At 43.2% G+C, this 17,857-nt stretch overlaps 2 protein-coding genes across 3 annotated transcripts in view; both read left to right on the top strand.

Annotated features, from left to right (window-relative positions):
- Positions 1-5,789: 5,789 nt before the first annotated feature.
- Positions 5,790-17,857, top strand: part of SLC5A3 (solute carrier family 5 member 3) — a 33,707-nt gene continuing 21,639 nt past the window's right edge. The window contains exon 1 of one of the 2 annotated variants that reach the window (XM_043893073.1): positions 5,790-5,988. The gene's annotated coding sequence lies outside the window, so the exon portion shown is untranslated. Of the gene's footprint in view, positions 5,989-6,350; positions 6,483-17,857 lie in introns of those variants that run through there. The other variant, XM_043893071.1, reaches the window with a different exon arrangement.
- Positions 6,153-17,857, top strand: part of MRPS6 (mitochondrial ribosomal protein S6) — a 63,953-nt gene continuing 52,248 nt past the window's right edge. The window contains exon 1 of the mRNA XM_043893076.1: positions 6,153-6,482. Coding sequence (XP_043749011.1) covers positions 6,168-6,482 — 315 coding nt within the window. The 5' untranslated portion in view covers positions 6,153-6,167. The remainder of the gene's footprint in view (positions 6,483-17,857) is intronic.

The raw sequence follows: 17,857 nt of genomic DNA, 5'->3' as shown, positions 1-17,857 counted from the left end.
CTCCGCCATCTTGGCTCCTCTCTCAGTAAGCGTCTTTTAATTTCATGGCTGCAATCACCATCTGCACTGATTGTGGAGCCCCCCCAAAAATAAAGTCTTACACTGTTTCCACTGTCTCCCCATCTATTTCCCATGAAGTGATGAGACCAGATACCATGATCTTAGTTTTCTGAATGTTAAGCTTTAAGCCAACTTTTTCACTCTCCTCTTTCACTTTCATCAAGAGGCTTTTTAGTCCCTCTTCACTCTCTGCCATAAGAGTGGTGTCATCTGCATATCTGAGGTTATTGATATTTCTCCTGGCAGTCTTGATTCCAGCTTGTGCTTCTTCCAGCCCAGCGTTTCTCATGATGTACTCTGCATATATGTTAAATAAGCAGGGTCAGAAGTCTCTTATACAGGAACATAAAATAAGAAGGAAAAGGTGATTATACTGACCTAGGGCATACACTGAGGTTACTTTTTTGGAAAAGGATCAGATTTTGACATCTGGGCTTTTTTTGGCTGCACCGGGTGTTAGTTGTGGCATGTGGGATCTTTAGTTGTGACATGTGGGATCTTTAGTTGTGACACGTGGGATCTTTAGTTGTGACATGTGGGATCTAGTTTCATGACAAGGGATTGAACCTGGGTCCCCTGCATTGAGAACATGGAGTAGCCACTGACCACCAGGGAACTCCCTGACTTCCCTTCTTATTTTTTCTTTTCTAATAATGTAGTGTGTGTGCTCAGTCGCATCTCACTCTTTGCAACTCCGTGGACTGTAGCCCACCAGGCTCCCCTGTCCATGGAATTTGCCAGGCAAGAATACTGGAGTGGTAACCATTCCCTTCTCCAGGGGACCTTCCCAACCCAGGGATGGAACCTGAGTCTCTTACATCTCCTGCATTGGCAGGCAGATTCTTTACCATTGCACCACTTATTCCCTATCACAAAAACTTAGTTGAAAATGAATGACAATTTCTGGCTAGTCAAATCTTAAACATATACCATATAAAATATTTAGGAAACTCTAAATTACAGAAAATTTTTTTTTCTTGTCAAACTGAGACTTTGTATTCTTTGACTAATACCTCCTGGTTCCTCGCTTCTTGCAGCTCCTGCCAATCACTTCCCATGTATGCTTCTATGCGTTTAACTACCTTAGATATTTCAAGTAAGTGGTATTATATAGCATTTGTCTTTCTGTGTCTGGATTATTTCACTTACATAATATCCTCCAGGTTCATTCATGGAGATCATTTTTGTACAGTTCTTCTGTGTATTCTTGCCACCTCTTCTTAATATCTTCTGCTTCTGTTAGGTCCATACCATTTCTGTCCTTTATTGAGCCCATCTTTGCAAACAAACAGCAAAGTTTCTCTTTTTTAAGGCTGAATAATATCCCATTTACCACATCTTCTTTATTTACTCTTGGACATTTTTTAAAAAAAGATTTAATTACTTATTTTATTTTTTCACTGTGCTGGGTCTTTGTTGCTGTGCATGGACTTTCTGTAGTTGAGGTGAGCCAGGACTACTGTTTGTTGTGGTGCCTGGGCTTCTTACTGTGGTGTCTTCTCTTGCTGGGGACCACAGGTTCCAGGCATTCAGGCTTCTGTAGTTCCAGAGTGGGCTCAGTAGCTGTGGCACCCAGGCTTAGCTGGTCTGCAGCATCTTCCTGGAGCAGGTATCGAACCCATATCCCCTGTGTTGGGAGCTGGATTCTTAACCGCTGGACCACCAGGGAAGCCCCATTCTTGGACATTTTATTTCCTGTCTTCGAGTGAGAGATCTCTTCAACACCATGATTTCAATTCTTTTAGATATAGAATCAGAAGAAGGATTCCTGGGTCATATGGTAGTTCTATTTTTAATTTTTTTTTTGCAGAGCATACATACTGTTTTCCATAGTGGCTGCACCAATTTACACTGTCACCAATAGTGTGTAGGGTTCTCCTTTCTCCACGCTCTTACTTGTGTTCTGTTGGCTTTTTGGTAACAGTCATTTCAGCAGGTGTGAGGTAACATCTCGGTGCAACTTTGATTTGCATTTCCCAGATGATGATCCCAAGGATCTTCCCAGACCAGGGATCAAACCCACATCCCCTGCATTGGCAGGTGGATTCTTAACCATGGGACTACTACGGAAGTCCCCAAGAAATTATTACCAAGGCCAATGTTAAGAAGCTTCTTCCTATGTTTTCTTCCAGGAGCTTTATGGTTTCAAGCTTTATGGTTTCTTTATATATATATTTAACCTGTTTTGAGTTGATTTGTGTGGGTGGTATGAGGCTACCCCCCATGGCTCAGCAGTAAAGAATCTGCCTGCAATGCATGAGCCACAGGAGATGTGGGTTCGATCCCTGGATCAGGAAGATCCCCTGGAGGAGAGCATGGCAACCCACTCCAGTATTCATGCAACCCACTCCAGAGAAGCCCAGAATAGACAGAGGAGTCTGGCAGGCTACAGTCCATACAGTTGCAAAGAATTGGACACAACTGAATCGACTTAGCATGCAGCACATGTGTGGGTGGTATAAGACAAGTCCAATTTTGTTCTTTTGCAAGTGGATATACAGTTTTTCCAGCACAATATACTAAAGAAACTATCCTTTTCCCTTTGTGTATTCCTGGATCCCAGATGAAGGTCATTGGTTGACCTTATACTTGTGGGTTTGTTTCTGGTCACTCTATTCTGTTCCACTGGTATACATGTCTGTTTTTATGCTAGTACTGTTTTGCTTGCTATACCTTTGTAATACAGTGTGAAATCAGGAAGTACACTGCCTCCAGCTTTGTTCTTCTTGCTCAAAATTGCTTTGGCTTTTCAGGTTTTTTTTTTTTTTAATTCCATATGAATTTTAGGATTGTTTTTTCAAAATTCTCAAAATATTATTGAGATTTTGATAAGAATTGCATTGAATCTGTAGATTGCTTTGGGTAGTACTGGCTTCTTAACAATATTAATTCTTCCAACTCATGAACATGGCTCTCTTTCCATTTATTTGTGTCTGCTTTCATTTCTCTCAAAAGTGTTCTGTAGTTTTCAGTACATCGATATTTCACCTTTTTGGTTAAGCTTATTTCTAAGTATCAGAGCAACTTTTAAAATTAATAAGTGAATACTGCAGAAACATTTTATAATTCTAAATGACTCTGTGTGTGTGTATTAGTCGCTCAGTTGTGTCTGACTCTTTGTGACTCCATGGACTGTAGCCCATCAGGTGCCCCTGTCCATGGGATTTCCCGGGCAAGAATACTGGAGTGGGTAGCTATCCCCTTCTCTAGGACATCTTTCCAACTCAAGGACTGAACCTGGATCCCTTGCATTGCAGGCAGATTCTTTACCATCTGAGCTACCATGGGAAGCCCCCTATATGTCTATGCAGAGTACAAAATTCAAAAGATCTTTTTTGGTGAAGTAACATTTATAGTTATCATAGGAAGACACTAAATTTGCAGCAGCATTCTCTATGATTTTATTATTATTTTTAAATGAACCCACCAGTATTCTGCCACTGTGTTTAAAATTTTGTTTAAAGGGTTGTAAAATTTATTAATGGGGACTTTCTCAGTGGCTCAGCAGTAAAAGAATATGCCTGCAATGCAGGAGACACAGGAGTCTCAGGTTCGATCCCTGTGTGGTGAAAATCCCCTGGAGGAGGACGTGGCAACCCACTCCAGTATTTCTTGCCTGGACAATCCCACCGACAGAGGAGCCTGGTGGGCTACAGTCTATGAGGTGGCAAAGAGACACGACGAAGCGACTGAGCACACAGCAGAAAGTTTACTAACAACCAAAAAAGAAGGAACAGTAAACAGCTACTGAATATAGGATACTTTCTTATTTACATGTTTCAACTGCAATAAGCATGTTTTAATCAACATTTCAAGTACAACTCCTTTTTCTCCTTTTCAGAAGAAACCCATGAGCCCTCAGGCAGTCACCAGATTGGGAGAGTTGAGGGTGCTGACTGTTGAAATATTATGCAGTCAGGCTAATTTCCTTATGCTACTTCTCAGGTTAGAGGGAGGAGGAGGGGAAGAAACCAGATTCTCAAGCAACCCTGGGCATTAGGGGAAATTATGGTGACTCTAGAGGAGATGCTAAAAGTTGAAGTCAGCTCATGGTATTGCCCTGGTCTTTGTCTTGGCATAGTCCTTTATGCCACATTTCCTCATTTAAACTGGGACATGTGACAGGAGGGACAGCTGAGGTAGGTACCATCCTGGGAAAACTGTACATAACTCACTTCTGAAGGTTCAGAAATTTCTTACTTCCTTTTTATTTATTTACACTACCTTATTCTCTTTAACCAAAGGCGAAATTACACTAACTAGGTAATTTGTACTACTGCCTCCATGGTTTTTCTTTGAAAGGACAAGGTGATGGAGAGGTCAGAGAAAATGTCAAAATTCAGGTGTCACAGAAGCGGTTGTACTCAAACCATCCTTACCTTTCGTGGTGGATGCGAGGTTGGAGATAAGAATCAGTAAGGTGTCTGGATACGGTGGCATACGGAGTCTCAATTTTGGTTTACACAGAGTACATGGTAGACCTACTGCAAAACAGTATGAGCTCAGCCTCCATATAGTCTGGCTCCAAACTTGGTCCCTATTCCTATCAGACCTGGGGCTGGTCTTGAGTGACTGCTTCTAAATCCCTAAGGAGGGGTTACCCTAACAGTTCTTGCCTCATACAGCAGTTATGAGATTTTAAGACACATAAAAAAGCCACATTGTGGTCCCTGGTACACAGTAAGTGCTCAGTAAACCTTACCTATTATTAAAGCAGTGAAATGTTGACAAACATCTTGCCTACAGACCCTTTTAATGGGGCAAGCACGGGCAGGGACAACAGTTGCAGGGGAATCAGGAGCGAGGCTTGAGAAAGAGGCATCGAGTCCAACTCCTGCCTCAGTTGGTAAAGTATCCGCCTGCAACGCAGGAATCCGCCTGTGATGCAGGAGACCCCTGGGTCCCTTCCTGGGTCTGGCAGATCCGCAGGGAAGGGAAATGGCAACCCACTCCAGTATCCTTGCCTGGAAAATCCCACGGACAGAGGAGCCTGGCAGGCTACAGTCCATGCGGTCACAAGAGCTGGACACGACTTAGCGACTAAACCACCACCGCCACCACCACGTGCCGGGGCCGGCACAGCCAAGCCTGTTGGGCAGTGAGCTGTGTGTGCATGTTTGGGGGTGGGGTGGGGTGGGGCGAGGGTTATTCACTGCGTCCAGGGCACGCACAATCCCAGACGGTTACTAAATGGCCTTCCAAGCTTTCAGCTTGGTTCTCTAAGTGAACGCCCAGTAAACATTGAAAGAATATCGGTTTGAGCCGGAGTATTAGCCTGTCCTTAGCAACAACACGTGGGTCAGGCTATGCGCACAAAACAACAAATGCCAGTCTGTGCCAGGCAGCGTTCTCAGCGGTTTATGAGCATCAAGTCACTCACAGGTTATCACGGCCCCTAGGAAGCAGGTGCCCTTCACATCCCCCTTTTATGCAGGAGCCGGCCCCAAGGTCAGGCAGCCCGCGAGGGATGGGGAGAAAAGGGGAGCCCTCCCGCCCCACTGCCGGCGCCGGGCGCCCACTTTTCCCGTCCAAGGGGTCCAGGGAAGCCGCCCCTGGGCAGCCACGCTGGAAAAAAGGAGAGCTGTGGGCAAGGTCGTCTAGGGCAGCCCACCCGGGTATCCCCCCCGCGGAGTGGGAGGTGGTGGTGGTGGGGCGCAGATCGAAGCCGCAGAACGTTCCAGAACCTGGGTGAGCGGCCGGGGGGAGGGTGGGGGTGCGGGGAGAGAGAACCCCCGTGTCCCGCAGATATTCCCGCGCGGAGCAGTGTGACCGCGGAGCAGGCCCCTCGCGCCCGGCAGTCGGGGCGCGCGAGCGCGCGCAGGGACCGCACCGCACCGCACCGCAGCGCACGCGCACACGGGGGCGCAGGCTCGTCCGCCGCCCAGGACGAGACGGGAGGCCTGGAAAGTTCCAGCTGGTTCGAGAAGCGTACGTAGCCAGCGCGGCGGCAGCAGGGTCGGAGGGGGGCGATCGGCGGCTGCCGGCGGCTCCCGGTCGGAGAGACCCGCGGCGCGTCCCCGCTCCGTCGCGCCGGCCAGGCCCGGGGGCTGGGGGCGGAGGAGGGGAGAGGGAGGGTCCCCGGGCGCCGCCGAGAGCCGGGCTTTTCGATGGGGGCGCGGCGCGGCCGCCTTAAGGAGGGGGCGTGGCCTGGCGCCTGTGTAGGGGGTGTGGCCCGCCGAGGGGGCGTGGCAGCCCCGTCTGCGCAGCTGCCAGCGGCTTTAAGCCCGGGCTCGCGCGGCCGGAGCGTGCTGTCGCCGCCCGGGAGCCTTCCGGCCCAGTTAGTGAAGCCCGTCAGCTTCTCCGCGCGGGTCAGCCCGCCCTCCTCCGGTGTCCTGGGAGCCGGCTCCGTGCGGAAGCCGCACGCCATCCGTTCGGGCATGCCCCGCTACGAGCTGGCTTTGATCCTGAAAGCCATGCAGCGGGTGAGTGACCTTCCCACCGCCCCCCCCCCCCCCACCTCACCTCACCTCAGCCCGCCTTCCCCGCTAGGCCGCCGCCGCCGCCCCTTCCCTCAGTCCCCGCGGGGCCGGAGGTTGGGGGAGTGGGGGGACTGGGGCAGCGGGCGTTCTCGCTTGATGGGGCGCTTGTGGAGTGGGGGGAGGCCCCCGCCTGCCCGGCGAGGCCGCGTGCGCGCGGGAGGCGGGGGTGTGCCGGCGCGGGAGGGTGTGTGTCTCGCACGCGGCCTCGCCGGGCGGGCGGGCGGGCGACGGGAGGTGGGGGGACGGGCCGGCCCTCGGGATCCCAGTGAGAAGGTCCGCGGGGAGGACACGCGCCAGCGCAGGCCTGGAGCCCAGGGCCCCCCGCGCGCCCGCCGTCGCGAAGCTGCCTCGTCGCCGGCCCCGCTCCGCCGCCGCCCACTCGCCTCAGCCTGCCTCCGCCGCCCGCCCGCCCGCCTTCCACTGTAGCGCCCGCCGGCCGCCCCGGAACCGTCCGTGCTCAATAAAACCTTCTCCAAAGCGTGTGTGTGTGTGTGTGTGTGTGTGTGTGTATGTGCGCGCGCGCGCGCGCGGTTGTGTCTGGACCATGGTCGCGTAGAACCGGTTCTCACTTTAAAAAAAAAAAAAAAAATCTTTGATTTTCTCTTTTTGTGACTTCAGAGGCAGTCCTGCTCCGGGTGCCCTTAGCCCAGTTTTCATTCATCCAAGTTGTGGCCTTTTTTTTTTTGCGCCTTCCGGAAGAAACTTGGCTTCCCCCCACCCCGGCCCCCCACCCCCGCCCTGCTTTTGATTGCTCTTGAGGTAGGGGATTTCAGATTTGGAGGGATGCTAAGCGATCCTGCAAGTCCGTTCCACTCCAGGGAATGGTGCGGCCGAGGACAGGGACCCCGCAGCCCGGAGCCGCTCTTCGTTCTCTGTTCTGGGTCAGGTGCTCCTCAAGCCGTCGCCGAAACCCCCTTCTGTGAATTTGGTAACGTAGCGTGTGGTGTATGCTTTTTTTTTCCCCCCCCCCCCCCCACCCCATTTCCCTTGCAGGTATAGATAACGACGACAACAACAACAACAAAATACTAATGTTTGAACTTTGGGAACATAGCTAGCTTCTTAACAGCGCCAGAGACTTGGGCACATTGTATATTTTGGGTCAGTTTTGAAAACGAGCTGTTAGAAAGTTAGGTGGTACTTAAATTTGGGGCTATTGGAAAACTACCAATCCCAGAGCATTAGGAAATTTTTAGTTCTTTGCACACTATGAGCTGGGAAGACACCAGTGTCTCTGGATCAGGTCGGGAGAGCCTGGTCAGGCATGCTGTTGTGGCCTCAAGCTTGTTCTCCCTGAATTTGGGAGAAGATAAAGTTGCATTGTTTAGCCTCTTGAGTATTAGCGCTTTCTTGGCTCACTTCCCTCTAAAATACAGTGCTTAAAGAGAATAGGAACAATGAAAAAACTCTTCCTTTTAACTTACCCGTTTTAGGAGGTATCAGAACCTGGGAAATGTGTTGAAATTTCTTTTGTTTCACCTTGTTTTAGGGAGAAAGCAAGTATCATGAGTCAATGTGTATAGTATTTGTTCATTCCATAAACCTTTGAAATGAAAATTCAGAACTCTTTTATCTTTAGGATAGCTTCTGAGTACTGTGCGTTTGTTCACAGAGCTTCTAGTATGTTAGTTAAATGTATTTATTATATACTTTTTTTGTGTGAAGATTATTCAATCATCTGCGGTGTGGAACACACATTTTTTTCACTCCAGATAAGCTACATAGTGCAGTTTAAAATAATAATTCAATTAACTTTTCTTGAAATCCTGGCAAGTGTGTGTGGGGGGTACTTTGCAGATAATCAAGGTGAACTCCTGCCTGGAGGTGCAGGCCTCCATGGCTACAAATAAGGACATTGTAACAATGATGATGAAGTTGTGTTGAAGAGATCCTTGATCTAAATAAAGTAAGATTAAACAGTAAAAAAAAAACCCTCTCTTTTTTTGCATTCATAAAACGTGTTTTTGAGTAGGTTGTCAATTCGAGTAACAAACACAAAACTTCTGTCTTCTAAGTTCTGCTTGCTTTCAATTTGGGGAAATTGAGTTCTAAAATAAGATCAATACTTAGGGGGGAAATGAATGAAAAATGCCACTGTGAGCTTTGACAAGCTTTAGGAAAACTTCCTTTCTAATATGCAACAGTTTTGTCCTGCTGTAGGTAGCCCATTGTGTGTAACTCCCAAATTTTAAGTAGCGTATCTATTTTTAGATTTGGAAATGTGTATGCCTCTTATGGTGCACCTTTTTGATGACTTAATTTCCACCTCCCTCAAGTCATTTATGTATTTTGGAATAGAGGGAATACTCTAGGTGATTTTTAAAACAGATGTGGATGTTGAGACTAATTTTTTCAGTCTTTTCATAGATTCCCAGAGAGATTTTGTTTCTTTTTTGGGGGGGATACTCTATAGGTCTGAAGAGCGTTTGAGCCTGGTGGGCTACAGTCCATGTGGTTGCAAAAGAGCCCGATGTGACTTAGTGACTAAACCACCACCATAGGCCTGAAGAGCATTCCTCCTCTCTTTGGGGTGTATTACTTTTCCCTGTCCAACTCTTGCATTTCCTTTGACTCCCTAGCTCAGAGTCCTTAAAATTGAGCATAGAAGAGGTGTCGAATTTAAGGTGCAGATACTGTGTTGAGGCTTTCATAGCATTTCTTGTGTTGGAGCCCCACTACATTGTAGCAGTCTCTACAGGAGTCCCCATTGGAAGATTTCAGAGTGTAGTATGTAGAATGATTCCTTATTGAACTATATTCAATTGTGTGTTAGTCACTTAGACGTTTCAGTGCTTTTTCTCGTTTGCAGTTGGGAGTCACTGTGAGTCTGCTTTTTTTGCACTTGGAAGTCTGTGCCCTTAGGAATGTAGATGCCAGACCTCCCAAGAAGAAATTTACTTGCATGTACCATTTAGCTTGAGTTGTATTAAACATGTATATATAAAGTTGACTTATTTCCATATTTCCCCTCTTTTTTACCAGTCTGATGCGAAAAGTAGATAACTTTAATTCTGAAAATTGATGCAGTAAAGTCATGGATGTTGTGAAACTAGACTTTTAAAGGTCATGATTAAAGCCATTTGAGAAGGTGGATGCTTAGACCAGTCTTAGACCATTATGTAGAAGAGTCTCCAGAACAAAAAGGTTTTGAGAAGCTTATCATAGATTTAGCATTGTGAGAGTTACATTCACTTCTTGCAAACACAGTATTCAAGGCTGTAGTGTGGAAGGACACAGCTGCAGAGGAAAGACCACACACTGCAGGCAGTCTCAGTCCAGCCTATGGAAGACATTTTCCAACAACTGAAAAATTAACAAATTGCCTGTGAGATGGTGAGTTTTCTCTCCACGTCCCTGCTGACCTCTTGCTGTGAGAAGTTTAGGTAGATAGAGGAGAGGAGAGGTCATGACTTTGGTGGGTGAGATAGGACTCTGATTTCTGAGGTCCCTTCTCTTGAGAGTTTGAGAAATTGCTTATGTCTGTTGAGTTCACTTTGCAATTTGATATAAAAGATGGGCGCTTCATTTAAGCTAGGTAAAAGAATGAATTGACAATTTTTTAACTTAAAGCCATGTACTATGTTGAAAAGCTGAACTTTTAGAAAATATTTGTACGTTTGGGGTAGGCTCCGGAAGAGGAATTTTGAGGTTAAAAAGAGATCTATGCAGAACATTTATATTTTTTGGTTACTTAGTTTAGGAACACGTAACATGTATTATCACATTTGCCCAAAGGATGATAACCAGTTGGCATATTTAGAGTTGTAAAAGCCCTGGGAAAATATTTTTTCCTGAAGTCTTCTCATTGCTACTCAGGAATTTTTCCATGAAGAATTAAAGGTTAATGGTTTAAATAATTAGTTTAGTTCTAATTCTTAGTTTAATTCTAAGTAAATATAGGTGTGTACAATAAAATAGCATTTATATATTCTCGTATATTTTTCGAATAGAAGTAAAAGCAGATGGCTGCTTTGAAAATCTTTTTAATTAAAACAGATTTCACAAGTTATTTTATGTTCAATATCTTTCATATTTAATTTTGTTGCAAGATTATATTTAAAATTTTAAGGCTAGCCCATTGAAATAGTTCTTTGCAAGTAAAGAGTTTTATGATGTGCTGAGTTTATGACTTGGGGTTTTTACATTTAGAAATAGAAGTGTAGTTATATTCTAGTTTCTATAATTGTACAAAGCAATAGGTTTTCTGATAATGCAGGGAAGAGTTTCTCATATTTTTCTTCAGTCAAGCATTTTTGATTAGAAGACCTGGCAAAAGTGTGTTCTAGAGGTGTATCCCAAGTTTAGCGTTTTGTGAAAGTAGTTTCTCCAAACTGTTAGCATTTTAGATACTTTCTGGAGGCGTAGGGTCTAGCTGGGAACTCAGTATGAGACTGGCCAACCTTAGGTCATTGTAGCTTGGCTAGCTTGGCAATATTTGATAACTAGGAACTAGTGGTATTTTTGCTGTCAGGTGGTGGCAGACAGAAGTTCAAATGGAAACATCCTTGTTCTAGTTGTCAGATGACTGTTTGGTCTTTTTTTTTCCACTTCTCCGAGCCTGCCCTTAACAGCTTAGCTTGTATCTTTATCTTCAGTAACCACCCTTTGTGTTTTGCCCTTGAGCTACAGCTAAGGTACAAGGAGTGGCTGGGGGCTAAGGAATCCTTCACCAGATGTGGTTTGTATGTGTGAAGACTGTTGGTCACAAGTTTGACTTTCTGCACTAACCTTTTTTTGTTTCCTTTGTGACTTGCAAATTCAATGAAGATGTTGATTGCCTTTCAAAATCTAGATGTTTTCACATGGAGACTACCACTGAATCTTCTCAACCTTTAGATTATAAAATCACTCCAAGGAAAACTTAAGTTTGAAAGCAATGAAGAAATTCTAGAGTAATGTTTTTCATCTAGTACCCTCATTGTATTTGTAGTACAGGTAGGACTTATCTGTTCATCATGAGGAATGCATCTTTTTAGTGGAAGGCAATTCTAAACCAACAGGGATTGTTGCCAACACAGGTAGTTAATCTTTTCTTAGGGGAATCAAATTGAAGGAATTAGTCAGATTTAAAGAAGTCATTAACATTTAATGACTGTCTGGTAAGTTACCAATTTATCTCAAGGAAAAACTACCATCAGAAGTTTGGAAAAAGACAGTTAATCCAGTCCTGTTATCCTTGTTGTGCTCCAAATAGCAGTTGGCGAACTGTATGGCTCACAGGCCAAATCCGACCTGTTGCCTGCATTTGTGTGGCCTGTGAGATTAAGGAAGGATTTTACATTTTTAAATAGTTGGGAACAAATTAAAAGAAGATTTTATGGAAGTTATATGAAATTCAAATATCAGAGTCCATAAATACAGGTGTGTTGGAACATAACCCTATTCATTTGTTTATATTTATTATCTGGTCCTTTACCAAAAAAAAAAAAAAAGCTTGCTGACCCCTGATTTAGAGGAAACAGACATAATTTCCTAGGTTCACCATTTATCTTAACTTCTTACAGTGTTATATCCTGAGATTTCTGCTTTGATTCCTTCCTTTCCCTCCTTTTTCTATACTGTACCTTTGCCTTCGTATGGTTTGCCTTTCTTTGGTAGCAAGCCGAGAACTCTGGCATTTTGTGCTTTTCTGTGCTGGTTATAGCCTCCTGGATGTTCCCATGACACTGCTAACTCGGTTTGGTTCAAACTCGGTGAGTTGCCTACCCCCAGACTCGCCCGAGTTGTTGCTGTTTGTGGCTCCTGTTTTCTGTCACACGGGGCTAAACCAGTCCGACTCTTGGTTCCCGCAGTCTCATTCCCATATAGTCTCTTCTCTGCCCTAGCTGAGCTACTTAGGTTCCTCGCTTGGGTTCTTGCACTTTCTTAGTTGATCTCTCTAACGTACTGCTGAGGGGAGGGTAATCAATGCCTATTAAATATGTTTTCTGGGGTGCAAAAATACAAGTTTTTGAAATACTTTTAAAGAATTAAACTGGGATGCATTTTTAGGGAAATAATACAAACCATTGTATAGTGATGCCTTTTTGATTACTTCATCACCTCCCCATGTCAGTTGACTGTGTCAACACCATTGCCAAATTACAGCACATTCAGATATGTGCTCTTTCTCAGAGATACTTGGAATGAAGTCTGGCATTCAACGCCACCTGTGATACGACTCATCTTTTTTTTTTTTAACCTCATCTTTTAATTTCTTTCATTCTCCATTTTTGTACAGTACTGAGTAAAGAAAATTGCTGTATATCCCTATAAATATCATTCCCTTCTATTTCCTTTGGTGCCTGTGTGATACTGCTTTTCTTGGAATGATCATCTCCAAGAAAACATGCCTCAAGTTCATTTTGACTCTTTTGGTATATGAAACAAATACTGGGGACCTGCCCTGTTTTGAATTGTAATCTTTCCTTTGAACTTGCATGGTGTGTTTCTGTGTCTTATCCCGTGGACAGCTTTCTCGTTAGTGTTACAGTTTATTGGTGAATGTTTCATATCTGCTTTGGTAGGTTACATGTGCTTGAGGGACAGGTCTGTTTCAGGTCTGCTCTGCTTTACCCACAAGGTTGATGCTTATTTAGCTTCCTTGGGGATTCCTGTTCTCATCAGTCTAAAGCAGTTCTTGACTATGAGACAGCATGCTGACCTCTGGTGCTAGTAAGTTGCTTTTAGATCAGTACACATTGCATTGAGGGAGTTGTATGCTTACCAGAAGTTGTGTTGGTTTCCACGACTGTTTCACGGCAGGTAATCTTGCTTTTATAATATAATAGTTTAAATATGTAAACTGATGAAATGAGTGCAAACTTTTTTTTTTCTCTCCTGAAAACCAAGTTGGATTCTTTGGAAAAAAACATGCTGAAGGTGAGTCCCTAAAATAATGACTGTAGAATCAGGTATAGTTGTCATAAAGTTTTGGAAAGAAGATAACAATAGTCCAGGATGATTCTGTATGTAGACTGCCATACAAGGACTCCTTAAAGCTTTGCACTTTGGTGAAACTGGAATGGAGATGGTAGATGATGGATTTATAGATAACAGTTTAGATCAAGCAGAAGGAACTTCGGTCAGCAAGGAGCTCTACGTCATCAGTCCTGTTCTGCCAAGTGCTTGACCCCATACTCAGATTGGGAAATACATTTATATATTACATGTAGGTAAAATGTTTAAGGTATGTATGATTTTTTTTAAATTTCCTATTGTAGCTTTAACCCCCTTTTTACTTAATACTTCTGTGTATGATTGTTTTGGATACAGATGCTTCTGCTTCAGTAAGTGCTCCAGTTTTTGTTTTCTCAATGAATAGAAGAGCAAAAGATCCGAAATGAAGGTCCTGGTTGTGTTATTTTGGAATAAACAAAGAACTGACTCTGGGGCAGCAGAAAGAGCTTTAGAGACAGTGAACCTGGGTTTGGTTCCTGGCACCTAGCTACAAGGAATAGTAACCCTCTTGGATCCTCACTCCTGTCTGTGAAATGGGAGTGATCTGTCAATTGGAGGGTCTTTGAAGATAAATTGGTAACATAACCTTGGAGGTAGTAGGTGTTCAGTATGTCATTAAGGTACCTTTGTGCGCTCAGGCAGGGTATTAAACTTTATTGTGTAATTTTCCATTATTCCCGCTTTATTAATGAAGAGACTCCAAAAGGTAAATTTTGTTAATGTGTAAGCTACCAGAATCCAAGACTTGAGTCAAACCTGGAATGTAGCACTTGCTCAGAAGTTTTTGAAATGAACATGAAAGTTTTTGAAGTGAACATGAGCCATACTTTCTAATAGCTTGTATGCTAATTAAGTAAGGTTGAGCTTTTGCATCCGTGAAATGTAGAATGTATGTGAGGGGGTCCAGTGAATGAACTCCACCGCTTGGAACGACCTGTCAGACAGATGTGCAACGTTGATTCAGCAGCTGCTGGTCTTTGCCAGGCTGAGTGCACTGGGATTCCTCATCAAGAACTAAACTATTTTGAAGCTGGACTTTGTGTTCATCTCTGTCTCTCATCTGACCTTGTAGAACTAGTATTCAGTTAGACTTATGTCTTTTTTAAGTGAGGAGAAGGTTGGAGAAAGTGAAGAAAATCTAAAGAAAAGAATTACTTTGGATAGGCTTGTAAGTGTCAAAGTGATTTGAGGCAGGTGAGGGGAAAGCTTAGTATTTTAATCTTCAAGTAAATTTTGATTGCTGTTTGCCGAATTGCTGCTGAAACTTCAGGGATGACCCTGTTTCAGTAAAATTGACACATGGAGCAGGTGGATCATAGCCTAATCGATTTCTGTTGCTGTGTGATACCTTCGGTTAGTATTTTTCTGTTCATTTATTTTTTTTAACTTATAATTTTTGATGGAGCAATGTATTATAAGACTACACCTTTCCATTTAATACTTGATTTTTTAAGAGTTTTTTTCCATTCCTATTGGTACAGATTTTATTTTTATAAAGGAATTAAAATAAAACAGTATTTGGCATTGTAGCATATATTGCTGGAATGTACATATATCATTAACATGATTGAATTTTAAATAATTATCTTGTAAGCCAGAGGGACCTATGATCCAAATCTGCAAGACCAATTTACAAGAGAATGCACATTTTATTTTGATGTATATTTAACTGTCAGCTTCTGAAGTCCAACTTTGTTTCAGACTTAATTTGTGACTTTTTTTTGTACCCGATTATTTTACTCTGAAGCTCCATAATGAGATATTGGATGATACAGAATATCAGGCACTTATGAAGCAGATTGAGAAATGTGTGTGTGTGAGTGGATGAAGAAATAAGAATGTGACTAAGAAGATTGAATAGTAACACTGGTAATTTTAAAATCATTTTCATTGTGTTTGGAGATGGCAGTGTGAAGTAAATATGTTTGTGAGTTAATGTGAAAACTGTTTAACAAAGTTGTCTAAGGAATAGAAAGGTTATGTGTTGAATTCTTTTGACTTCGGTGTTTTAAAACTGGTAAGTATGAATTAGCCTTAGATTATTTTGTCCCACTTTGTAATGTAATTCAAAGACTGAAAAGGGTTAGTGGGCCTGTGGCAAAATGGTAGAGCTGCTACAGGTGTGTGTGTGTGTGCACGCGCGTGCTCGCTCATGCTGGTGCTGGTGCTTACCACTACAGTGTATTATTGCCATGGGGAGTGCGGGCCTGGTTTTGCCACCTTGTCTTTATCCTATTCTTAGCCAAAACTCCAGATGTTACAGGAAGTTGATTTTTTGGGGTTCCTTTTGTCTTTGTTACATTTTTAGATGTTTGCAACAAAAATATTAAAGCACTGTGGATCTAAGGCAATGTATCTGTTGGTCAGATTTGGCTAACATCGTGTAATTTCTGATTTAGATAATGGGTTTTAGATGTTCTTTAAAGACATCCTTAATTGCCTTTGGACCTCTTTCAGCATTTAGGTTACAGAAATTGCCGCTCACATTGACAGAACCCATCTAGTTAATTGACCATTGATTTACAATAGGACTAATAGTAAATGGCAAACACATCCAGGTCTTTAAAAGAAGTATCAGTTTATATCTAGTTTTGGACTAGTGGATTATGTATGCCCATTTAGGCCAAGTGTACATACAGACTTCAAAGAGTCGCACAAAGACTGAGGTATGACTTAGTGTGAACTGTCAGAAATTGGTATTTGTAGTTCACTTTCTCTTTAGATGTCTGGGTGATTGCTTATTTTAAGGATTCCTTAGTACAGTTTGGTTTACATCTGCTGTACTGAAGTCCTACAGGTTTGAAATACTGCTTCTTGAAAGAGTTTGCTTTATCTAGAAGATGACATTTTCCCTCAGGGTATATCAGGGTAATTCACGTTAGCTTACATGATCCTTGGAATATAGTATTACTATGAAAAAAAATTAGGTGTTTCTCTAGTCAGAGTGTAGAACAAGGGGATGATGTGGCATTACAATTTTTGGCCAGGCTTCATGTTTCCATAGAACGGAAGCCAAATCATTACCCTGACTGACTTTCCCTTTTTGTCTTTGTTACTTCCCCACTCCCACTCCAGGTACTCAATAGCAGATTGCAAATAAACTCAGGTCCAGTTTGTTCTTCCCTACCTTTCAAGTCCAGGGTACAATTGACTTGTTCCCACTCATCTCCCCTATCATTTTTATTATGATTACAGTGCCCTAGTTAAGGGAATCCCTACCCACTTTGGGAACATTTCAGTAGAGATTGACATGGATGAGAGCTTAAAAATGGAATTGCAAGTGAAAGCAGAGACTTCTTAAAACCTCCATCTGAAGCACTCAATGCTCATAAACTGGCATTTGCCTGTTTCTGCCCTAGCTTCAAGAATTCCTGGTTTTGAATTCCCTGGCAGTCCAGTTGTTAGGACTCCGAGCTATCACTGCTGTGTGCGCAGGTTTGATGTCTGGCCAGGGAACGAAGATCCTACAAGCCCCGTGGTGCAGCCAAAAAAATTAAAAATTCCTGGTTTTGTCTTTGTTTAGACTTCGATGTTTAAAGTGTCTCCTTGGCTATTAAAATGCTTTGATTTTTGTCAGGTGTAGAAGCCCGAGGGCAGCTCTAACAGCCAGGTTGCTGTGGAAGTAGTTCAGTACAGGGACACCTTGGCTGGGTGGTGGTCAGTTAAGTCTGGAGGTAGGATCTTTGTCAAGCATGTATTAGAGGAAAGGTGTACTTCAGTGTCCTTTTAAGAAAGTTGGCTTCAACCAAGGTAAATATATAACCCAGTAGTAGGTGGCTTTGATTCTCATTCTTTTGTGCTAGTATACTGCTTGTTTTCTGTTTTGTTGGCAGTGACATGAGAGCGCAGTTTTGTAACGTTTACGATCTTGAAAACTTAGAATGCTGAGTTTCCATCAGGGATGATCTTTAGTTCACGAGACTCTAGTAGCCTGATTGGTTTCAGGGATGCCATTCTTATGTATAGACTGAGGACCAAGAGTTTGTGCAAATCCAGTTTAAGAAGATTAAAGTGAAGAAATTTCTCCTAATACCCTTTCCTTTATTAAATATTTTATCTGATTTGGATGAAATAATTGGAAGCTGCTTACAATTTCAAGATCTCCTGCCTTCTGACATCCAAGGAAAGCATTTCTGATCTTATTTCTCTGTATTTTACTTGTTCTATCTTTGAAATGTAAGAGAAAAATCAGCTGCATTTGTAATCTGTAAAACCATGCCTCAGTTTTATGTTCACTTCTTCGGTTCTGTTCAGGGCATAAACTCGACCATTCCTTCCAAAAACTGTTACCCTGTTTATGGTCCTGTTGTTTAGTTCTTGAAAACCCTGTATTCCCCAAACCTTTGAGAAGATTAGAAGATTTAAAAGTTTTCTAACCA

This window comes from Cervus elaphus, chromosome 31 (genome assembly GCF_910594005.1).
Source record: "Cervus elaphus chromosome 31, mCerEla1.1, whole genome shotgun sequence".
Lineage (NCBI taxonomy): Eukaryota > Metazoa > Chordata > Mammalia > Artiodactyla > Cervidae > Cervus > Cervus elaphus.
The sequence above is the reverse complement of the archived record's forward strand: the minus strand, read 5'-3'. Positions and strand labels throughout refer to the sequence as shown.